Source organism: Onychostoma macrolepis, chromosome 25 (assembly GCF_012432095.1).
Source record: "Onychostoma macrolepis isolate SWU-2019 chromosome 25, ASM1243209v1, whole genome shotgun sequence".
In the NCBI taxonomy this organism is placed as follows: Eukaryota; Metazoa; Chordata; class Actinopteri; order Cypriniformes; family Cyprinidae; genus Onychostoma; species Onychostoma macrolepis.
In genome coordinates, this window is record NC_081179.1 from 2,204,965 (window position 1) to 2,229,383 (window position 24,419).

The 24,419-nt window shown below is 36.2% G+C and overlaps 2 protein-coding genes and 1 long non-coding RNA gene across 5 annotated transcripts in view; 1 reads left to right on the forward strand and 2 right to left on the reverse strand.

The window, feature by feature from the left end:
* Positions 1-1,363: 1,363 nt before the first annotated feature.
* LOC131534574 (uncharacterized) lies at positions 1,364-10,684 on the reverse strand. 2 transcript variants are annotated; one of them, XR_009269377.1, is made up of 5 exons: positions 10,315-10,684; positions 9,164-9,312; positions 7,660-7,793; positions 3,185-3,230; positions 1,364-2,235 (listed from the first exon to the last, which is right to left on the reverse strand). It is a non-coding gene; the product is annotated as an uncharacterized LOC131534574 (long non-coding RNA). The 2 variants fall into 2 exon arrangements; XR_009269376.1 differs by having other exon boundaries at positions 9,164-9,315.
* A 2,185-nt stretch (positions 10,685-12,869) lies between these two features.
* si:ch211-284k5.2 (uncharacterized) lies at positions 12,870-18,379 on the forward strand. The gene is made up of 5 exons (XM_058767552.1): positions 12,870-13,333; positions 14,178-14,258; positions 14,454-14,572; positions 15,746-15,929; positions 16,198-18,379. Exons 1-5 carry the CDS (start codon positions 13,241-13,243, stop codon positions 16,303-16,305), a joined length of 585 nt encoding a protein of 194 aa, XP_058623535.1. The 5' UTR covers positions 12,870-13,240; the 3' UTR covers positions 16,306-18,379.
* Positions 18,380-23,382: 5,003 nt separating this feature from the next.
* The window catches only part of LOC131533880 (neuronal acetylcholine receptor subunit alpha-7), a 40,914-nt gene continuing 39,877 nt past the window's right edge, over positions 23,383-24,419 (reverse strand). Inside the window, exon 10 of one of the 2 annotated variants that reach the window (XM_058766324.1) lies at positions 23,383-24,210. In XM_058766324.1, the coding sequence (XP_058622307.1) occupies positions 23,632-24,210 (579 nt within the window). In that variant the 3' untranslated portion in view covers positions 23,383-23,631. The remainder of the gene's footprint in view (positions 24,211-24,419) is intronic. The other variant, XM_058766323.1, reaches the window with a different exon arrangement.

Below are 24,419 nucleotides of genomic sequence, written 5' to 3' on the forward strand. Positions count from 1 at the left end.
AATTCCTGTCAACAATCCAATGAGAAAATTGAAATGAAATTAATACTATTAATTATCAGTGGAAATGGAAATTGAAAGTGAAAGTAAAACATGCATTACTTTAAGAAGCATTACAGTAATGACAATGAGATTTTCTGGCATTACTGTAATGAAAATTTGGTGGGCAAAGTGTTCAATAATAATAATAATAATGGAAATATAGAAATCTACAACATGTAATTTCTTATTTTTTCTTCTAAGATTCTTGAGATTCACTCAAAAACGGTGACCAAAAACCATTTTCCTAGATATCAAAGCTAAATGCTCCACATCAAGTTTTGAATGATGAGTTTTAATTATACAACAGATTAAAATGTGTGCACAAAAGCCCCGTGCATAATTCATCAGCTGAACATAAGGCTTGACGAGCGGAGAGTGAGTGAACACGAGTGTGTCTGTGTTGAAAAGTGCAGCAAGTCACGCAGAACTCACACAAAACTCTTGATTTATCATTCTTCTCTGCCCCATTAACAGCCGTCAGAGCCGGCGATCTGCAGCACTGTTACAGAGAGAGAGAGACAGGTGTAACGAGCCACACAACAGGAGATAATTAGTCGCAGAAGTTTTCTTTTTTTGGGGGATAACTGATAAAAACCCATCTGCTCTGGCAAATAACACAGCAAAAGCTCTTCAGCTTTCACAGATGAAGAGAAAAATCGGCTCAAATACACTGAAACATGAAGCTTCTCAATGATTCTGTACCTTCTACCCATGAAGAGTGTGTTTCAGAGAGTGAAGAGACGTTTTCAGGAAAAAAATATAATAAATGAATGAATGATAATCTCATATCTGATGTTAATAAATACATAGAATGTTTACAAATATAATTTACAACTTGCAGTTTGAAGTGTCCATCTAAAAAATCTGAATTTTATTTTTCTATCGTATGATGCATAGAGTTAAATAAAGTAAATAAATAAATAAATAATCAATAACATACAACATGTAGTTTGAACAGCCCATCTAAAAATCTGAATTTTGAAACTCTTTTTCTATTGTATGTTGCAGGAAATAAAAAATAAATTGTCCAAGCAAAAGATAAAAATAATTTAAAAATAAATAACAACTTGCCATTTGAAAAGTCCATCTAAAAAAAATTATTTAAAAATCCTTTTCAATTGTATGTTGCATAAAAAATCATTCCCTGCAATAAATAAATAAAATAAAAGTCCCTCTAAAAACAAAATCAGAATTATAAAAAATGTTTTTTTCTTGTATCTTGTATGAATATAAAGAAATCAACCACTGCAATAAATAAATAAATAATACAAATAAATAAATAACATCTTGTAGTTTGAACAGTCCATCTAAAAAAATATTTATTTATTTATTTAAAAACAATCATAACAACAAATTGGATTAAAAACTAAAACAAACAAAAAAATGCTCAGCTGTGTGTTTTGGTGTAAATAACTATTCCACACTATACTGTATAGCGCTATGCACACTCTAAAAAATGCTGGGTTAAATACAACCCAGTGCTGGGTAAAATATGTATGAACCCAGCGGTTGGGTTACTGCCCATTTAACCCAACTGTTGGTTGAAAACAACCCAGCATGTGTTCTGTCCAATATTTACCCAGCATTTTTTAGAGTGCATCAATATCCATCGACAGTATAGAGTACTATACATCACTATACCTCATATCTGACAAAATCTATTTAGACCTTGTCATAATTTATCACAATAACTCTGCAATAGGAAACTATTCTCTTCAACTCATGTTGTAATGCGTCTGAAACGCTGCTAATCTGGAGTGCTTGAGAGGAGCGTGATTCCCAGTGATGCACTGATGAAACATTAATTCAGTCTCTACAGGAGAAACGCCAGAGACGTCAGGACAAACGGCCTCGGTAACATGATTCCCAGCCTGCCTTTCATTCTCCCGCAAACCTGCAGCGACTGCGACCTCCTCCCTGTGGCCTGGAGAAACCAGGAGAGATAGAGAGGAGGAGGACGAGGCTTCATCGCCAGCAGATCACGACGCCAACTGCTGGGAAAATCAATCCGGAGAAACCAAACAAGAGCGCGCGAGGGAGAGCAGCTGGATATTTTCATCATAAAACACAGAGACAAATGAACAGAGCGTCCTCATCCCTGAGGAATCTGAAGCGCAGCCCAATTCAGTCTCTCCACTGGACATCTTTCCAGAACGGAAGAAGCAGATCACAGGATATGTTTGTACGTGCAGATGCCTGATTGAAGACATAATGAGATTTCAGTCACGGTTCAATTTTCTGGTGCATCACGGGAAAAATTTGTGTCCGCTTCCCAAGCCAAGAACAAAAAGCCCATGCGGGTTTAGGTTCCGTTCATGTCAGGTTTGTGTATTTACAACTTAACAAACACATATTCAGGTGACCAATTAATGAGAAAATATGTGACCCTGGAGCACAAAAGCAGTCATAAGCAGCACAGGTATATTTGTAGCAATAGCCAACAATACATTGTATGGGTCAAAATTATACATTTTTCTTTTATACCAAAAATCATTAGGATATTAAGTAAAGATCATGTTTCATGAAGATATTTTGTAAATTTCCTACAGTAAATATATCAAAACTTCATTTTTGATTAGTAATATGCATTGCTAAGAACTTCATTTGGACAACTTTAAAGGAGATTTTCTCAATATTTCGATTTTTTTGCACCATCAGATTCCAGATTTTCAAATAGTTGTATCTCAGCCAAATATTGTCCGATCCTAACAAACCATACATCAATGGAAATCTTAGTTATTCAGCTTTCAGAAGATTTAGAAATCTCAATTTCAAAATATTGACCCCTATGACTGGTTTTGTGGTACATGGTCACATATTTGAAAAAAATAAATAAATTAAATTAAAAATACACACATAATTGCTATTTATTGGTTAAAAAATTACAATCAAATTAAGCACACACACATATAACGAAAACATATATAACGAATTTATAAACTTTATCATGAATATAGTCAACACAATAGTCAAACCAATTCATTTATAATGAATATAATTAGCCAAAATAAAAATGATCATACTAATAATCATTTTACGTAAGTGTGTGTGTGTGTGTGTGTACATACACAAGCACAATTGCATAATGAATGTAAGCAGTCACAATGATTATGACCAGTAATGTATGTATGAAGGGGTATCTGACCTGAGATCAGATCAGCAGTGACTGGGATCGACTCTCCTGGGATCTCCTGCAAACAGATTGAGAATCAGCACTTTCTCCACACCCCTCTGACCCGGACAAATTGCCCCGAGGGGCAGCTGCGATTGTTTCTCAATATCTGCTGTAACCTTCGACCCTCGGCTGAGGAGGAGGGGTCAACACGAGGACATCGATTAAATGCAGGGAATCGCCTGTCAGTTATTACTTTTATCCAATCAATAGAGAGCAGGGCTTTTGTCCGGCCCAGAGTGCGGGCGGCTGCTCCCTTTGACACAATCAATGTTCTAACAGCAGCGTCTATAAAACACTCCAGCTCTGTGTGTGTGTGTGTGTGTGTGTGTGTGAGTGTTTGGACACACTACAATCACGTGACGCTCAGCAGAGAGCAAATGACACAAACACAAACTCTATTTCATCTACACGCTCCGATCAAACCACAGGATCTGAACGTCTCCTTGATAGCTAAAAAAACAATCAAAAACAACAACATGAACAGTTTTCACTGGTGGAGGTTGAGGAGAGACCCCCTCATGATCGCAAAGCGCTTTGGGTGTACAGCAATACACAATAAAGCACTATATAAATGCCTCATTCATTCATTCAGTATTCATGGCGATCATTAGGGGGTTTTCCCAGGGTGTTATGGGTGGTTGCTAGAGTGTTTATAGTGGTTTCTACGGCATTGCTAAGATGTTCATCTTGGTTTGTAGGGTGCTTCTAGGGTAGTGGTTGCTAGGGTGTTATAGGTGGTTGCTAGGGTATACATAGCAGTTGCTAGGGCATTGCTAAGACGTTTGTGGTGGTTGCTAGGGTGTTGTGGGTAGTTGCTAGGGCATTGCTAGAGTGATCAGTGGTTTCTAGGGCAATGCTAAGATGTTCACATCAGTTTCTAGGGTGTTGCTAGAGTAGTGGATGCTAGGGTATACATAGCGGTTTCTAAGACATTGCTAAAAGGTTTGTGGTGGTTGCTAGGGTAGTGGTTGCTAGGGCATTGCTATGGTGTTCATAGCGATTGCTATGACATTCTTATGGTTTACATGTTGGTTGGTAGGGTGATATGGGTGGTTGCTAGGGTATAGCTAGGGTGTTCATAGTGATTTCTAGGGTGATTTCTAGGGATAGTGGTTAATAGGGCATTGTTAAGGTGTTCATGGTCGTTGCTATGTTCCTAGGGTGTTCATGATGGTTGCTAGAATGTTGTGGGTAGTTGCTACGGTGTTCATGTTGGCTGCTAGGGTGTACATAGCGGTTGCTAGGGCATTGCTAAGAAATTTGTGGCGGTTGCTAAGGCATTGCTATGGTGTTCATAGCGATTGCTATGACATTCCTATTGTTTACATGTTGGTTAGTAGGGTGTTATGGGTGGTTGCTAGGGTATAGCAAGGGTGTTCATAGTTTCTAGGGTGTTGATAAGATGCTTATGCTGGTTTCTAGGAAAGTGGTTAATGGGCATTGTTAGGGTATTTATGGCCATTGCTATGGCATAACTAGGGTGTTCATGGCAGTTGCTATGGTCCTAGGGTATTTATGACAGTGGCTAAGGTGTTGTGGGTAGTTGCTAGGGTGTTGCTAAGATATTAATGGCGGTTGTGTGGCCATTGCTAGGGTGTACACAGCAGTTGCAGTTGCTAGGGTGTTGATGGCAGTTGCTATGGTTTTCATGTTGGTTGCTAGGGTGTTATGAATGGCTGCTAGGGCATTGCTTGAGTGTTGTGGATGATTGCTAGGGTGTTGGTGGGAGTTAATAGTGGTTGCTAGGGCGTTGCTAAGACATTTGTGTTGGTTTCTAGGGTGTTGCTAGTGCAGTGGTTGCCAGGACATTGCTAGGGTGTTGTGAGTGGATGCTAGGGCCATTGCTAGGGTGTTGTGGGTGAATGCTAAAGCTGTTGCTAGGGTGCTCACAGTGGTTGCTAGGGTGTTCAAGGCAGTTGCTAAGGAATCGCTAGGGTGTTCAGGGTGGTTTCTAGGTGGTCAGAGCCCAGCGTATCAGCTGGGCAGTTCTCTGTTCTCAGGAAGAATTATCAGCATATTCACCAGCACACACACACACGTGCACACACACACACACACACACACACACACACACACACACAGGAGCAGCAGTTGGAGGAACCTAACAATTGATTTTATGCAAGGGAAAAACAAAGGGTCTGAGAGAACAAGAAAGGCTCTGTTCTAAAATCTACAAAAGCAGTTTCTAAGGCAGCATCTTAACTGAAATGAAGCTTCATAAGTGAGTGGTCTAAAAACGCTCTGCATGGACAGAAACTCAATACAGCTCTGCGTGAGACACTCGATTCATAACTGATTAGAAGAAAGTTTGCATATTGCTAAGATAACGAGTGCCATGATGCTCTAATTACCATAGACACTTATGCATCATTTCAGTTCATTTCATTTAGATTTTGGTATTTCTCTAAAGGTGTGTCCACCATCTAGCAATGCATTCTGGGTTTGCCTTAACCTTGACGAATACATGCAATGCTGCCTCATAATTTGGCCAAAATGATGCATCTTATGAGGCAGCATAATTATGCTACCTACATTTTGAAGCACTTATGATGCCTTAAAATGCTGCCTACTTAGCTCACCAGGTGTTTTAATCTACCTCAAACAATCACAAGCCACCGGCAATTACAGCACGATTTTGCTGTCACCTCAATCTGACGTGCTTGTTCTCCAAACACGAGGCGAGTGAGATGTGTTTGCAGAAGCACCTTTATGATACTAGGAAAACAGCGGCTGACATCAGCTGACATCAGTACACAGAAGCCCAACGAATCATCCTCAAACAAGCTCCATTCAGCAGCGGAAATCTATAAACTCACAAGATCAGCACAAACTTTAGAAGAGACATTTGTGAGACTTTTCCTGAGGAGAAATATCAAAGGAGACTCCAGCAAAAGTCTCTTTTTTTAATCTAGTAAAATCAGATGAGACTTTTGATGTCATTTGGGATTCATCTGTCCTTCAAGCTGAGAGAGAAGACCTGCACTTTCTAGAGCACAATGTTTCTACATGTCTTGAGTAATAAAACCATAGAATTGTCTCTTTTATGAATTATTGTTTGAACACTATGACACTAACTGTGCAATTTTATGGAAGCATGTTTCCGCCATGGGATTAAAAAAATAAAATAAATAAATAAAGAAGGCAATTGCGACCTTTTACATCACAATTCAGACTTTTTCTCACAGCTGTGAAAAAAAAGTCAGAATTGTGATAAAAAGTCACAATTGCCTTCTTTATTTTTTATTTTGTGGCAGAAACAAACAAACAAAAAGGTCAGAATTGAGATGTAAAGACAAAATTCTGAGAAAAAAGTCTTAATTGCGAGATATAAACTTGGAATTGTGAGAAAAAAAGTCAAAATTGCGAAATGTAAACTTGGAATTGCAAAAAAAAAAAAAGTAAAATTGCGAGATGTAAAGACAAATTCTGAGAAAAAAGTCTTAATTACGAGATATAAACTTGGAATTGCGAGAAAAAAGTCTTAATTGCAAGATGTAAACTTGGAATTGCGAGAAAAAAGTCAAAGTTGCGTGATGTAAAGACTAAATTCTGAAAGAAAAAAAAAATCTTAATTGCGAGATATAAACTTGGAATTGCGAGAAAAAAAGTCAAAATTGCAAGATGTAAAGACAAAATTCTGAAAAAAATAAAAAAAATCGTAATTGCGAGATATAAACTCAGAATTGTGAGAAAAACGTCAAACTGCGAGATGTAAACTTGGAATTGTGGGGAAAAGTCAGAATTGTGAAATGTAAATTCAATTGCGAGAAAAAAGTCAAAATGATAAGATGTAAACTCAGAACTGCCAAAAAAAAAGTTTGAACTACAAGATGTAAACCCAGGATTGCATGAAAAAGTCAAATTACAAGATGTAAACTCAAAACTGTGAGAAAAAAGTCAAACTGTGAGATGTAAACTTGGAATGGCCAGAAAAAAAAAAGAATTGTGAGACTCGGAAGTCTGATAAAAAAGTTCTTGCAAATATATGTTCATAAAAAAAGTCTGAATTGTGAGATAAACAGTTGCAATTTTTTTTTTAAAATCCCAGGGCGTAAACAAGCTTTTATTTAATTAGCTGAATAATGACACTATTATCTTCTGTAAAGCTGCTTTACAGCTAAAACTAAATTTCTTTCATAATTTTACAACACTGACACTGTTATTTTCCTGTTTATTAATGTCAAGCTGCTTTGGAACAATCTGCATGTGACTTGACTTAAATGTTTTTCCTTGCAACTGTTTTAACAAACAACGTGGCATAAATGCCTCAAATGCTTTCCTTTTAACGCTATATTCATGCTGTCTGCCGAACAGATGTTTGTTATGCAGCTAAACGGCACGTTTGCATGGAAAAGCTGTGAAATGCAGCGATATAATCAGGAAAGGCTGCTGCTTTTCTCTGGGACTGCAAACTTTACTGGCCTGCAAAAAACATGGCTGCTTACCTTCAGATCAGCAGATGAGGGAATTACACCATCTGGTGGTCATCAGAGGAACAGGAACAACATCGCCTGCAGCATCAACATCAGTGCCTGTCGATACTCCTTGGGTCTCTGGATCAATTCTGTTTCAATTTGGCCTATTCAGGAGGAGCAACGGTCAGTTCACAAATCGAATTTACACTGACTTGTTTTATTCAGCTATTTAAAGCAATTAAGCATCAGCTGAATCGCATCAGACTCAAACCAGCTGCAGATAGACATGGCACTATTCTGGTAGACTGCAGAAGAGAGACCGGGGCTAGTTGTCCGACTTTTTGGGGGGGTTATTTTTAACAACAATTTGCAACAATATGCCTCTATAGAGGGACTGATTTGTTTTGAAATATGAATTACTATTTTAAAAAGGCATATTTCACAATAAATCAGTATTCAACATGTATTAAAGGCCATTTAATGGCTTTTTAGGATTTTAAGATTTAAGAGTAAGATTTAATTTAAGAGTAAAACTGAAAAGGTCAAAAATAACAATATTTTTTAAAAAGTGTTTTAAATTATTAAAAACCCTGCAAAACAAAGACAGAGATTTATGTCTTGAAAATTTTGTTATTGGGATAAAAATCTTGGGATTTACATATTCAATTCAATTCAAGTTTATTTGTATAGCGCTTTTCACGATGCAAATCATGGCAAAGCAGCTTTACAGAAAATTAAAGTTTTTATATTATATTTAGTAATAGCTTATCAGTGGTGACTATCTCAATTTGATGTCCATATGGCAAAAATGTAGGGTAAAAAGCAAGCAGTTATTTAATGACATGTAATCAAACAGACGGTGAACACTATTAACAGCAATGATTATATGTTGCGATCAAACTTATAGCAAAATTTGGTAGTTTTGTATGATGTCTGAGGGTTGGCATATGTGACAACTTGCCCCATGTGCCACTATATACAAAATCTAGTTCATAAGTTCAAACTTATAATACATAAATGTATGGGTCCTGATTCAAACAGAAGCATGCAGGTATATTTCATCAGCACTAACGTCAAAAACAAAAAAACAAGCCATTTATCTACATCCCATCCCATATATAATAGGAGCCAATCAATCATACTGTGGCACAGCAGACCAAGCCTTGTTGTCACAGCTCTTTATCTCTAGTTACATAAATGCTTGTTTACAAATTGGCATCTTTATATGCTTTATATGTTATCATTTTACATAGTTCATTAATTTTAATATCTGTTTTTTTTAAATATATATTTATTTGCATGTTAGATTTATTTCATTTTTGCTGTTTCACATAAATATATATATATATATATATATATATATACACACACACACACACACACACACCACTGGAAAATATTAAATATTCACTGAGGTAAAAAAAAAGTGTGACAACAAGCCCTGGTCTGCCCTATTTATTTCATCGTATTCCCATTGTGCTTCTCATGACAGATGCTCTGTATTCACAATTAGACCGTCTACTCTCCGGTGTACCTCACAGCGTTCAGTGAAGTCAGTGGGCTGTGAACGGGAACGGTAGGACTTCATGGACACCTGATCTCTTCTGCTGGGATACTGGTGCAGGTACAGGTGAGCCGTGATGCCATGGTAACAGCTCCGTCTCTGGAGGCGCTCCGGCCCATCTGCTGTGGGGAATATCAGACCAGCGCTCACAGAGACAACTCAATACAACAAAACACATTCTCAACTCTGAGTCCTGAGTTCTTAAGTTCTCAACATTCTGATTTCTAACATTTTACAGATTCTAAAATGGGAAACAGAATTCTAAATTCCAAGGGCGTAGAATTTAGTAGAGACGCTCGGGATATGTCCCTAACAAATCAAGCCACTACTAAATTGTCCCTAGCAATCATTTTGATCAAACAGTTAAAAATATGTGTATGTAACTACTGTTGTTGTAATTTCGGCCGCATCTGAAATAGATCATACTACTGAGAAGTTAAAGTAAATATGCTTTCAATGATATATGTTTAATATGTGCGGAGTAAGAATTTATAAGGTAGCTGAAGTGTTTAAAACATATGTGCACAGTTCAGATGAATGATTTAACTTTATGTTGTACTGCACTAAGTCTCTCCAAGAAGGAGATTTTTTGTTTTGTTTTGTTTTTTTGCACAATAAGGGGTTGTATTGCACTAAGATGTGCATCCACAATATGCCTACTGTGAATGCACATCTTAGTGCAATACAACCCCTTATTGTGCAATATTTTTTTTTTCTCCTTCTTGGGGAGACTTTTGTGCTATATGATTCTCTAGAGTAACTCCACTCTCTATTGTGCAAGTATGTAACATGGTTAAATTTGTTGAATGTGCACTACGTGATATATGTAAATTATGCTGAGGGGAAGCTATCCTAAATTCATTGTACGTGTGTATAATGACAATAAAAGGCATTCATTTATTACTTTATACTGATGAACTGAACATTCATTTCAATGAGATGACTGCATGCTTTCAACTGATTTCCTCTTGAACTGTCACCAACTGAACTGCAGTGGTCAAACTATGTAAAATATAGTGAATTAAGCTACAAACTCGCTCCATCTAACATGTATTTTTGAGCTGCAGCTCGACATATTAATGGAGTGTTTTCACTAGTTAGCAGTAAATTGATTATCTCACCTGTAGATTTAGTAGCCAGTACTAACGGTGTCGTATTATGTAGCCTCGCCCCTTTTTAGCGCTGCATTTGTTGTCTTGTCTTCCGGTTGTATTTCCACAGTGATCTCACGGATTTATGAATGAACCGCTCGTTTTAAAATCTTCCTGGTCTACTGACAAACATTACAATGCTCACGATAACTTTCGTTAACTCTACAATACATAAATCCACTTTACCAGCTAAATTACTCTTAAGGCCCATTCACACTAAGCACGATAATAACTACAAAGATAACGATAAAGATATAGTTCTAAAAATCTTTCTCAGTATTAAAGAATAGCAGAGTCCACACCACAGCTATAACGATAAAGTCACAGAGAAACGATATCGTTGGAATCACTTCAAGAACGATTTTTTTTCCAGCTGATGAACGATACAAACATTGTCAGCCAATCAGAATCCATCCTGCTGTGCAGCTCAAGAATAATTTAAAGCTGCAGACGAGCGCGCGCTTAGAATAAACAGACGATATCGTTCGCCGGTGTGGACGATAATATCGTTATCGTGCTTAGTGTGAACGGGCCTTTAAACAGCAATTTTGCACTTTTTTTGAACTTTATAAGAGTAAAATTAGATTGCTATTATCTCGGCTATTGCTATTATATTTTATTTGCATAAACAGCAATTTCAAGATGAGCTTTTTTGCTCTTTGATGGATTCTTTAGTCAACGATGCCATAGAAATATACAGAGCTACTGCACAAATGGAAGTTCAAAGACAATGTTCTAAAGATGGTGACAGGCTTCTCTGGAGAATAAGGTCATGGCTGAAGACACGAAAAGCGGAGGAACAGACAAACCAAATCAATTAAATGAGTCATTTACGCTGGAACCGCTCAGATTGATTTAAACTCGTGGTTTCAAGTGATTCACTAGCAAAAACCAGATCAAAAGAGCTATTCATTTTCGGATTTCCACATCGCTTAAAAAGCATGTAGTGAAACAGAGCTTTTCGAAACTCTGAATCACTTAAAGGGATACTCCACCCCAAAATGAAAATGTTGTCATTTGTCAATCACTTGCCCCCATGTCGGTCCCTAAAAGCTTCATTCGTCTTCGGAACACAATTTAAGATATTTTGGACATCATCAAAATAGTCCATCTGCCATCAGTGGTTCAATCTGAATGTTAAAGAGACAAGAATACTTTTTGTACGCAAAGAAAACAAAAATAACGACTTTATTCAACAATTTATTTTCTCTGTGTCACCGTAGCGCCATTCAGATTGAGCCACTGATGCCAGATGGACTATTTTGATGATGTCCAAAATATCTTAAATTGTGTTCCGAAGACGAATGAAGCTTTTACGGGGTTGGAACGACATGGGGGTAAGTGAGTAATGACAAAATTTTCATTTTGGGGTGGAGTATCCCTTTAAACCATTGTGTCGCAAACAGTTTCGAATCATTTGACTTGGACCGGAACTTCGGAGCGGGTTTGGGAATCTTTTTTCTGATTTTTGAAATGTATTTATTTATTTATTTTTATTAAAAAGAAGGCATACAAAACATCAAAGCATTGAGATAGTACAGTTATAAAACAAAACAACTATAATCATGTTTTATTATTATTTTTTTAGTAGTAGTAGTAGTGGTTAATTTTCATAAGGAATGTATAAGATGACACATAGGATGAATACAGAGATTTTTGTGTATGGATGTTAAAATTTAGCTAGCAGGAAACACAAATTATTTAAGTTATATTTTCGTATATTCTCTTTTGAGTAGTCAAATAATCCAAAGAAAGCATAACCTATTTAAAAAGGTAATTTACACAATGAAATCGGATGAACATTTTAATCTGACCAAAATTTCTCATCTCATTTGCAGATGATTTCGACAACTGTACAGTCCGTTTATCCCTGCGCGGACAACAGCGCATGCGCGAATGAATGAACGCCCAGTTACGTGCTGTCATGGCAGGGCCTTTCTCAAAAAATAAATAAATGAATACAAAAAGTAAACAAAATAAAAAAGAAAAGTTATTTTAAAAGAATGACCAAAACAATAAGTAAATAATTTTTATTTGTTAATTGCATTTTTTATACTTCACATTATTATATTTTTTTGCCGCTGCAGTTTTAATTATTGTTTTTGCTAAGTGCAAGGTTTAGTTTAGTTATGTCTACGTAACACAAACATTAAGGCCAAAAAAATTTATCAAAATGTTACTTGTTTTTTTTTTTGACGTAAAATCATAAATGGTTATCCTTCCGCAATAAGAAATAGTGCCTAACCAAAACCAGCAACAGAATGTTCTTAGGTCTGATGGAGCTAAATAAATTAATATGCCATCACACACACATATATCTAGCCTATATGTTTATGTACCAGCATCAGAAAACTTACGTTTTCCGTCGTTTAGTTTAACCGAACCGGATCGCGGAACAGCACGAGCTCGATCAGTACACCTCCGAGGGAGGGGCGTGGCCTCACAACTAAATGAATGATTGACATACTACTCCAAGAGGGGCACATATACCTAATTGAATTATTAATAAACAATTTTGCCTGAAATAATAATACATTTAACCTTCTTAAAGTGTGCTTTAATAATATGATTAATTATGGTTAGCCTATAAATATTTTGTTATAAATGGCAAATACAAAAATAAACACATTTTTTTCTAGTCTCTTCAAACTGTTCTTCAAATCACTCATATTCAATTGTTTTGCCGCTTATAGATCAAAATGTACTTTTAAACATGTTGGTCCGTTAGTTTTACCAAAAAAACACTTATGTTTATGTCGCTACGGGTGGTTGCTAAGGATGATAAACAGATCTTTTAATATGATACCGCTATCTACCAATCAGCATCCAGGACTCGAACTGCCCGTTTAATAAATAGAGATCAGACAAAAGCAGTCTGTCAAACAGAAGCCAAGTGATGCACAAATCCTACCAGCCCCTGAAACCCGCGACCAACAAATACCTGCAGCAGCGATGGGACCAGACGCGCTATGAGGACCACCGCAGCAAGGTTTCGGCATCTTTATGCTTCTGTTTGTTTCATAATCGTGTTTGATATTGCTTAAAAACGAATTTGGGCAGCTATTTTAAAGTGTCATTTATTTCTGTGATCAAAGCTGAATTTTCAGCATCATTCCTCCAGTCTTCAGTGTCACATGATCCTTCAGATTTGCTGCTCAAGAAACATTTCTGATTATTATCAATGTTGAAAACTGTTGTGCTGACCAATATTTTTGTGGAAACGGTGATGCACTTAGTTTGGGGTACATAAAATTAATAAAAAGTGTCAGTAAAGTCATTTATAATGTTACAAAAGAAGTCTATTTCAAATAAATACTGTTCTTCTGAACTTTCTGTTCATCAAAGAATCCTGAAAAATAAAATTGATCACGGTTTCTTAAAATATTGTGCAGCACAACTGTTTTCAACATTGATAATAATCAGAAATGTTTGTTGAGCAGCAAATCAGCATATTAGAATGATTTCTGAAGATCATGTGACACTGAAGACTGGAGGAATGATGCTGAAAATACAGCTGCGCATCACAGGAATAAATTACATTTTAAAATATATTCACATAGAAAACATTTATTTTAAATGTTAATAATATATTTGATCATATAAATGCAGCCTTGATCAGTAGAAGAGACTTCTTTCAAAAACATAAGTATTATTTCCACATTTTGACCAGTGGTGTGTATATTGTTTATTTTTAAATGTAGAATCTACTGGATCAGTAAAGACTGAAATCCTTACAGAGAAATGCAGTCTTAAATACAGGAGCACAGCTGAAATTATTTTCTCCCTGTATTTACTTCCAAGTATTTAATTTTCTCTCTGTGTTTCTTTCTTAGGTGCGAGAAGCCAAACCCGTGGTCAACACCAAGGGCATCCAAACGCCTGCACATATTCAACAGAAACTGAAGAAAATCCAGGTGACTCATTAATTAATATGTAAACAAGAATGTATTACATTTTTTTTTTTTTCACTGCAATGTACAATGTATTCATATGTCAATTTATATAGATGCATTTACAAAAAATGTGTGTAGGAAAAAAAAAAAAAAGATTTTTTTTTTTGTTCAAATGCATGTATTAAAATATATTAAATGAGTTTGTGTTGTTTTCAGGTGCAGGAAGAGAGGATGTTCATCATCGAGAGAGACAATCATCACCTGGCGTCCAAACTGGCTGCGATCTCTCGCTCCAAAGGCCTCGTGGACCACAGGAACCATTACCAAGAGTGCAGGTGTTTGTGTGTTTATGTGACTGTAGTTAACACAGTCACACGCTGACCTGGTTAGGAGCTGTTTATTTGAGAAGGGTTTCTGGTGTCGTTTCTCCCGCGGCGTCTCATGTCATCTGCGGATCTCAAACTGACGGGATGAATCATTCATGCTGGGCTGTTGACAAAGCCTTTATGAATTATTGAGAGACACGTAAGCTATCCTCCATCAAACCTGAGGGATCTGAACGCGGTCCACTGGTGGATGGGTTGTGGCCATACCGGCTGTGTTTTTATACAGTATGATGGAAGGACTGGTGAATTGTTTTATAGTTTAAAAAAGATTTGTTCCATGCACAATTCCTTCAGAATATGTAAAAACTATATATTTAGATTTTAGTAATACAGTGCTATTTTTAGTTTCATGAATATAATATACAATATTTTAAAGTAGTTTTTATTTGTACTTTAGTTTGACATTTTCTGTTTATAGTTTTAATTTTCTGTCTCAATTTTAGTTAAAGTTATAGTAATTTTGCTGTTTTCAGTTAGGTTTTTATTTTTAAGTCTATAGTATTTCTTAAATACATTTGCATTGATGATAATTTTTAGAAACATTTTGAATTAGATTTTCATATTTTGTTTTGTTTTTAATTATAGTTAATTAATTATGTTTTTGTGATTTTCAGTAGTTCTTAATATAGTGTTTTTTTTTTTTTTTTATAAATTATTATTTAGAATATTTTGAATTATTTTTTATTTTGTCTTTCATTTTTAAAATTGGTCATTTTGTTTTGTGATTTAGTTTTTCTTCATTTTTTATTTTTTAATTTTATTAATATTTTGTATTTTTTATCATTTCTGTTTTGTTTTTAATTTTAGTTAAGGTTTAAGTAGTTTTTGTGTTTTTCAGCAGTTTCATAAATGTTTTTAAAATTGTTTTAAATGTTTTATTTATAATATTGTTAATAGCAATTTGAATTATTTTAATGCTTGCTTTTCAATTTTAGTCAGTTTTAGGAGTTTTATGGTGTTTTTGTGATTTTCAGCGGGTTTTTGTTTGTAAATATGTCTTTAAAGCATTTATATATATATATATATATATATATATATATATATATATATATATATATATATATATATATAGAATATAGAATGTTTTAATAGTTTTAGTTATACCAATAATCTGTTTTACAGTCTGAATGCTGAGAAAAGGAGGGAGAAGCTTCTTCAGGTGACTCATGAAAACCAGGCGATCTACCATCGAATCACGACGCAGAAATCCGACTACAGGAGGGAACTCTGGGAAGAAGACTGGGAAAAAGTGGAGCGAAAGAGAGACGACATCGCACGCTATCCACGAGGAGAGAGCAATAAACAGGTCTGACATGAATTCACTTTTTAAAAAGTGTTAAAACTGTTCATTCTCCTTAAAATGTCAATTGTGTCATCACTTACTCACTTATATGGCACTTGTAAACATCTGCTTTTGTGCTACATGAAAGAAAGAAAGTGGCTTGGAACAACATGTAAATAAGTACACGATGCGAATATGGAAGAAAAGATCAGTCGCTACTTCTGTTTCATCACGACTTTAAAGTGTCTGCATTATTTATTCGAGAAATAAATGTGAATTTTCTCTGTCACAGAAATCTACAAAGTGTGTGAAGTTCTCTGGAGGGACGTCAGGACAGAGTCAGCGCTCGTCCAGCGGTGTTGAAGATGACAGCGGGGAAACCACAGAAGATTCAACATAACAACACTCACCACAACCAGCCACATGAACTCAACAGAGTTACACTAAACACCAGACACCTGGCAAATAAACTCACCTGCATGGGTTAAATGAAGCCCTTGAAGTGATGTGGTGACCTTTTATCCTTTGTTTTCCTACAATTTTCAAAACCACGTTCATCCGTTCACCGCACTGATGCTGGAACACTGGGTTTGTGGATTCAGAGATAAATCATTTCGTTTTATATACGTGACCTTGGACCACAAAACCAGTCATAAGGTTACATTTTTGGAAATTGAGATTTATAGATCATCCAAAAGCTGAATAAATGAGCTTTTCATTGATGCATGTTAGGATCGGACAATATTTGGCTGAGGTACAAATATATGAAAATCTGGAATCTGAGGGTGCAAAAAAATATTAAATATTGAGAAAATCACCTTTAAAGTTGTCCAAATGAAGTTCTTAGCAATGCATATTACTAACAAAAAATTAAGTTTTGATATATTTACGGTAGAAAATTGACTAAATATCTTCATGGAACATGATCTTTACTTAATATCCTAATGATTTTTGGCATAAAAGAAAAATTGATCATTTTGACCCATACAATGCATTGTAGGCTATTTCTACAAATATACCTGTGCTACTTATGACTGCTTTTGAGCTCCAGCGTCACATATACGAACCATTTAAGTTCTGATGTAAATTAATAATAATAATAAAAAATCTGTTTATCCTAATTTTCACAAATGACAATCTGAAATATTTCCCAAATTAGAGTTGGTTGTTTCTCCTGAGAAAGAGACTCCAATAATCTCACAGGTGTCCCAAACTCGCTCTGGATCACAATATGATCTGAAAACTTTTCTCATCATATGATCTGAGTTGCTTTACGTGAAATTTACAGCTCTAGTCACCTTATTTTGAAACGTGGAAGTAAGCTATTAGCCTTGAATGCGCGCGACTTCCGGTCCATTAGCCGCTAAGCGACTAGAAAAATAAAGTGCAGTGATGGTAAAAATTATTCGCGCTATAAATCAGTGTGTATATGATTATGAACATAAATTAAAATAATATACTAACAAATAGCAGTTTTCAGTATAAAGCTGCACTTATGTACAGTTAAAATAACTGAAGCGAATGAGACCGGAAGCCGCGCACATAAATGGCCGCGCTCGCGCTTACGTTAAAAATAAGGCGGAAACGCATTTAAGGTCTATTTTTAACAGCGGTTATTTAAGGATATTACTTTATACTTGAAAGACTTGAGTTATGGCTGAAAACATCTTCCTCGTTGTACACTATACCTCACTAAGACTAGTGCAGTAGTTTCCAAATGTAGGTCATCCATCATCCACTGGATGGCAACACAAGCATGTTTGTTGAACAAATTGAATCTCCCAAAGCCTGCTGAAGCCTGAAAAAAGGAAGAGGAGTAAAGCAGAAATCATGTCAAGATAAACAGACCTAGATATTGCTGCTTGTACAGTTTGTATGGATTGATCGATGACAGAACAGTCATGCAGGATAGTTATGCATCTCTATTATTCATATAACATTCCAGACAATAGCAGTCGTTGTTGAAGTTTAGCCTTGTGTTTTATTGCCCAGGAGGCATGTGAGGTTATTTAAAGCATTTATTAAAAGTATTTTTGAGCATAAAACTGTCACAGTCAAAATATTCCAAACAGGCCTATGTGTTGTTCTTCTCATGAAAAACAAAAACAAAAAAACATAAGACATCTGCTATGAACTATTGAAAAACTGTAATATTGTATAATATCATTACACTTTTTAAATATTTTAAGTCTTTAATTTAAAATTTAATAGCTGTTTCCTATGTGATATGTGATATATGTAATTTATTCCTGTGATGGAAAAAAGGAATATAATTTTTTTGTTTTTGAAAGAAGTCTCTTCTGCTCACCAAGGCTGCATTTATTTGATCAAAAATATAGTAAAAATTGTGAAATATTATTAACATTTAAAATAGCTGTTTTCTGTGTGAATGTATTGTAGAATGTAATTTATTTCTGTGATCAAAGCTGAATTTTCAGCATCATTACTCCAGTCTTCAGTGTCACATGATCCTTCAGAAATCACTTTAATATGCTGCTCATTTCTGATTATCATCAATGTTGAAAACAGTTGTGCTGCTGAATACTTTTGTGGAAGCTGATACATTTTATTTTTCAGGATTGAATAGAAAGTTTAAAAGTACAGCATTTATTTGAAATCTTTTGGAACATTTTAAATGTCTTTAACTTTTGATCAATTTAATGCGTCCTTGCTGAATAAAAGTAGTGATTTCTCCATCTTTCTAGTTTTGCTCTACGGTGTAGTGTAAAACTTGCCTGCGAGTTATAGTGATCTATGAAAAATTGCCTAAAATGAGCTTAAAATGGATTAAGCTGGTCTTAAAACCAAGAAAGCAAGTATTCTGCTGGTTAACTAGTTTGCCAACTGATCTCCTCATTAAAACGATTGAACTTAACCAGCCTGATCTGTCTGGTGGCAATCCACTTCAGAATTGGTTTGATATCATGGTACTGAACGATTTCCATGTTCATGAACTATATTTACATGGAATACCGGTTTGTACCATGGTAATACTATGGTACTTTGTTAGTGGAGCCAATATTTGGAGGCCACATGCCAAATTTAACTACTTAATTAAGTGACAATTATCCTTCTGAGCACTAAAATTTTGCTGAACACGATATTGCTTATACGGCAGAAAAAATGCTTTCCTAAAATCTGGGAAGCGCCGTTGTTTCCATCCTCCAAGACGACGAGCCAGTATTTCCCGTCTGTTCCCTGACCTTGTTTTTCCTCCATCTCAGTGCTTCTTCAATCATTCTGGCAGCTTTCCTGCCAGTCTGTCATTCTGAACACCTCTGTCGTTCTCCTGCAGGTCCATGAAGCCAGAATCATGCAGAACAATACCTGAAGGAGCTAATGACGCCAGACAGAGTGAATGTGAGCTTTCTCGCCTGTTTAACTGCCGTGATGAATTATTCGAGGAGAACAGATGCCCACAGCGGCTTCATCTGGCAGATTTCCTCAAAATCGGGATCCACTCTGCTTTTTTCCCCATGAGATTCATCAGGAGTTCAGCAGGAGAGTTTATGATGCAGAATGGTTATACATGCAGTTGCATATCTTTCCCATAAAAGTAGTCCATATAACTTGTGTCACATGATAGATTGGTGTGAGGAACTGACTCAAATTTCAGCTTCCTTCATGTTGTGGATGGGAAGATTTTGCCTTGAACAATGAACAATGCATTGAATTTCAGTCTGTTCCTCACACAAACTATCAAAAAAACTCAAAGAGACTTGAAAAAACTGCATATGTTTTGAAAAACAGACACAAGACGCATCTTCTGATAAAAAAATAAAAACATTGGTGCATACAATATTGTTGTGCATTTGACATTTAACTTGGACTTGGTATGAAATGCAATAACCTAAAAAGCTTCTGAAATCCTTTCTACCAAAAACTGTCACATAAAGCAGAATATCATAATAGAAAAATACATTTATTTATACAGGGTTCACAAACCAGAGAGTACCGGCACAGGAGACCTGAAATACAATGAGATGTTGGGAAACATCCATAAAACAAACCGAGGCACAAACTGGGAAACTGATTTTCCAGAAGACACAATGACTATAAGTATGGCCCTTTAAAGGAATTGTTCACCCAAAAAATGAGCATTTGCTAAAAATGTGCTCACCCTCAAACCATTCAAGATGTAGATGAGTTTGTTTCTTCATCAGGTTTGGAGAAATGTAGCATTACATCACTTGCTCAGCAATGGATCCTCTGCAGTGAATGGGTGCCGTCAGAATGAGAGTCCAAACAGCTGATAAAAACATCACAATCATCCACACCACTCCAGTCCATCGGTTAACACCTTGTGAAGTGAAAAGTTGTGTGTTTGTAAGAAACAAATCCATCGTTTAGATGTTTTTAACTTGAAACTATGTTTCTGGCCGAAAAAAAACAAAAAATCCAATATTGTTCTTCCTAATGTAAAAAAAAAAGAGAAAAAACAGTAATCCTGTTTGAATCAGGAGAGAAATCTGCACTGTTTACAAGCCAAAAAAGTCCAAAACCACTCTAAACAAATATATGGCTGGATTTTGTGAGAGACAACAGGAGATGGACTTTTTCACTGGAGGAATCGTTATTATAGATTATGGACTCGTATTTTAGTCGGAAACGACAACTTAGTTAAGCAATATCTTGTTTCTTACAAACATGCAGCTTTTTTATTTCATGTTAACTGATGGACTGGAGTGGTGTGGATTACTGTGATGTTTTTATCAGCTGTTTGGACTCTCATTCTGACGGCACCCATTCACTGCACTAGTGAACAAGTGATTTCTACAAATCTGATGAAGAAACAAACTCATCTACATCTTGAATGGCCTGAGGGTGAGTCATTTTCAGCAAATTGTGTGAACTGTACCTTCAAACAGTTTCAGAGTATTGATACAAGAGTACGTTTATGTACCAAAGAGTCAAATAATGTTTCCATGTAAAAACAACAAAAAAAGCACATTTGTGAGTCTGTCAGGCCTGAAAAACAAGCACAACATGATGCTGCAGGGTCTAAAACATTTTTCATTTGAACAAGAGGAACTTGATTGTTACGTCGACAATACAATTTATAATTAAAAACTGTATTTATTTAGAAAATAATTCAAAATAGGAGCATTTTCAGATGATTGGACCCCACTGTACACAAAACACAACGAACACTTTATTTCAACACTCACATGAAAACAGTCTTGAAAACTCACCTAAACGTACACAGAGAACCATCGTACAACACATATCACAATTAAAACCGGTATTGCTGCTTATGAGTCATTAACTGTGCAAAGATCTACCAGTTTAATGACCTTGAGCTCAAACTACCATGTTGGTCTCTTACTGAATCATTATTCATTGAGTCCCGTCAGTTCATTTACGCATTTTAAACACCACAAGGTTAACATTCTTAGGATTAGGGCTGAGCAATATACAGTAGCTAACAAAATATTGGCTTTTGCTCTAAAATATGGTAAAAGGTTTCTTTTGTCAATCAGAAGAGCCATCATTTCACAGTCACTGAGAAGCAGGTTCAAAATACTTCATGCTGAAAAAAAAATACAATGAAAATCTATAGAATTAGAGGAACAATGACATTTAATGATTTTTATAACTATGCACGTTATTTTAGTCTTATTTATATACTATTATACAGTCTATATATATAATATACATATATATGTACAGTCATGGCCAAAAATATCGGCACCCTTGGTAAATATGATCAAAGAAGGCTGTGAAAATGAATCTGCATTGTTAATCCTTTTGAGCTTTTATTTAAAAAAATTCACAAAAATCTAACCTTTCATTGGTTAATAAGAATTTAAAATGGGGGGAAATATCATTATGAAATAAATGTTTTTCTCTAATACACGTTGGACACAATTAACGGCACCCTTTTATTCAATACATTTACATTTACATTTATGCATTTAACAGACGCTTTTATCCAAAGCGACTTACATTGCATTCAAGTTACAGTTTTTACATTTTATCAGCTCTTGCTTTCCCTGGGAATCGAACCCATGATCTTGGCGTTGCTAGCGCCATGCTCTACTATTTGAGCTACAGGAAAAAAAATACTTTTTGAAACCTCCATTCGCCAGTTTAACAGCTCTAAATGTTCTCCTATAATGCCTGATGAGGTCAGAGACACCCGACAAGAGATCAGAGACCATTCCTTCATCCAGAATCACTTCAGACCCTTTAGATTCACAGCTCCGTGTTGCTGCTTCTTCTCTTCAGTTCACTCATGTTCTACAGGGTTCAGGTCAGAGGACTGGAATGGCCAGCAGAAGCTTGGTTTTGTGCTCAGTGACCCATTTTTTTGTGTTGTTTTTGAGGTTTGGATTATTGTACGGTTGGAAGATCCAAACATGGCCCATTATAAGATTTCTAACAGAGTCAGTCACTTATTGATTTTTTATCTGTTGGTATTTGATAGAATCCATGATGCCATGCGTCTAAACAAGATGTCCAGGACCTCCAGCAGAAATATAGGCCCACAACATCACAAATACAGCAGTATATTTCATTGTACACATGGGGTACTTTTTATCCCTGTGTTCACCAAACCCATCTTGAGTGTTTGCTGCTAAAAAGCTCATGTTTTAGTTTCATCTGACCATAGAAGCCAGTCCCATTTGAAGTTCCAGTCGTGTCTGATAACTGAATATGCTGGAGTTTGTTTTTGGATCAGCGAGGAGAATTTTTCTTGAAACCCTCCCAAACAACATGTGGTGATGTAGGTGCTGTTTGACAATATTTTTTTAAGGTTTTCTGACCCTGAGACTCAACTATTTTCTGCAATTCTCCAGCTGTGGTCCTTGGAGAGTCTTTAGCCGCTCAAACTCTCCTCCTCACCGTGCATTAGGACGATATAGACACACGTCCTCTTCCAGGCAGTTTCCTAACATTTTATGTTGATTGGAAATTCTTAATTATTGCCCTGATGCTGGAAATGGGAATTTTCACTGCTCTAGCTCTTTTCTTAAAGCCACTTCACTAATTTGTGAAGCTCAAATATCTTTTGCTGCACATCAGAAATATATTCTTTGGTTTTTCTCATTGTGATGGATGATTAAGGGAATTTGGGCTTTGTTTTCCCTCCTATTTATATTTCTGTGAAACAGGAAGCCATGGCTGGATAATTTCATGTTCATAATCACCCTGGAGTGCTCAAAATTGTGAATATGAATGGAAATATACTTCAGAGATATTTTACTCATAAGAATTTCTAGGGGTGCCAATAATTGTGTCCAACGTGTATTTGAGAAAAACATTCATTTCTTAATGATATTTCCCCCCATTTTAAATTCTTATCCAATGAAAGGTTAGATTTTTGTGAATTTTTAAAATGAAAGATCAAAAGGATTAACAATGCAGATTAATTTTCACAGCTGCCTTTGATCATATTTACCAAGGGTGCTGATATTTTTGGCCATGACTGTATAATAAATATACACAGTACACACACATATAATATGTAAACATAAACTTTTATTTTGAATGTGATTAATCTTTTTGCAGCCCAATTTCAAAGTAAATAATTTTTTAAGTGTAGTAAAATGAAGACGAATAAAAAGTGCATAAAATCATGTTGCTTGCTTTCGATATATCGCTCAGCCCTAGTTAGCACATTTTATTATCGCACCCATTACAGGTCCAAGACAAGAATCTCAGTCGCTGCTGAGCGATGTACAAAAAACAAAACAAAACATAAAACAGCGAAGTCTGTCAAGCATCAGGTGAAGAAATCTTTCGAAATGGCCTCTACGAAATTTGGTGCCGACATCAGGATCCCGATGGTACAGAGGATGGTGAAAATGGAGAACGCCATTAAACACAAGCGATCGATCACCGCCGCCGCGAACTTCCACTCGTTACACACGTTCTCATCCTCGTCCTGGTTGCGAAACCTTTTAGCGATGTATCGCACCTCCTCCAGAATTTTAGCCAGTTCCAATTCCAAAGCCCCGCCCACAATGCCACCATTGACCCGCCCCCCGATTCCAGCCCCGCCCCCGAGCGAGGGCATGGTCGACCCCGGCAACAGCACGTCTTCCTCGGTGGAGGCCATGATTCGTCCGCAGAGGATGCTGTGCGAATCGTGGGAAGATGAGTAGTGGACTCCCTCCATGCCTCTGAAGCCGATGTACAGCATGTTGCTGGGCTGCAGCGCCCCCTGGCTGACGGAGAGATCCACGCTGGACACGCTCCCGCGCCGAGGCGGTTTGTTGTGGCAGGCCAGACGGATGCGCTCCTCGCCGGGCCGCCGCATGCGCAGGAACCAGGCGCACCAGTTCAGGAGGAGAACGCGGGTCTGGACGACAAAACACAACCATGCACAGTGGCCCCAACAGAGTATTTGAACACTTAATGCACAGTTAAAAATATATTAATTATGTATGAAATAAAAATAACTGAATAAATAAATGCTTTGGAAATATAAAGCTTTTTGTATCTAAAATTAAAAATACACAAAGGATTTAAAATATAAATATATTATTAATTTAATTTTAAAAATAAATA

What these genes read in the sequence shown, in the direction of transcription:
- si:ch211-284k5.2 (XM_058767552.1), top strand. Translation starts at nt 13,241, where the DNA reads ATGCACAAATCCTACCAGCCCCTGAAACCCGCGACCAACAAATACCTG. An exon ending in AACCATTACCAAGAGTGCAG is followed by an intron (nt 14,573 to 15,745) that starts GTGTTTGTGTGT and finishes TCTGTTTTACAG; the next exon opens with TCTGAATGCTGAGAAAAGGA. An exon ending in GAGGAGAGAGCAATAAACAG is followed by an intron (nt 15,930 to 16,197) that starts GTCTGACATGAA and finishes TCTCTGTCACAG; the next exon opens with AAATCTACAAAGTGTGTGAA.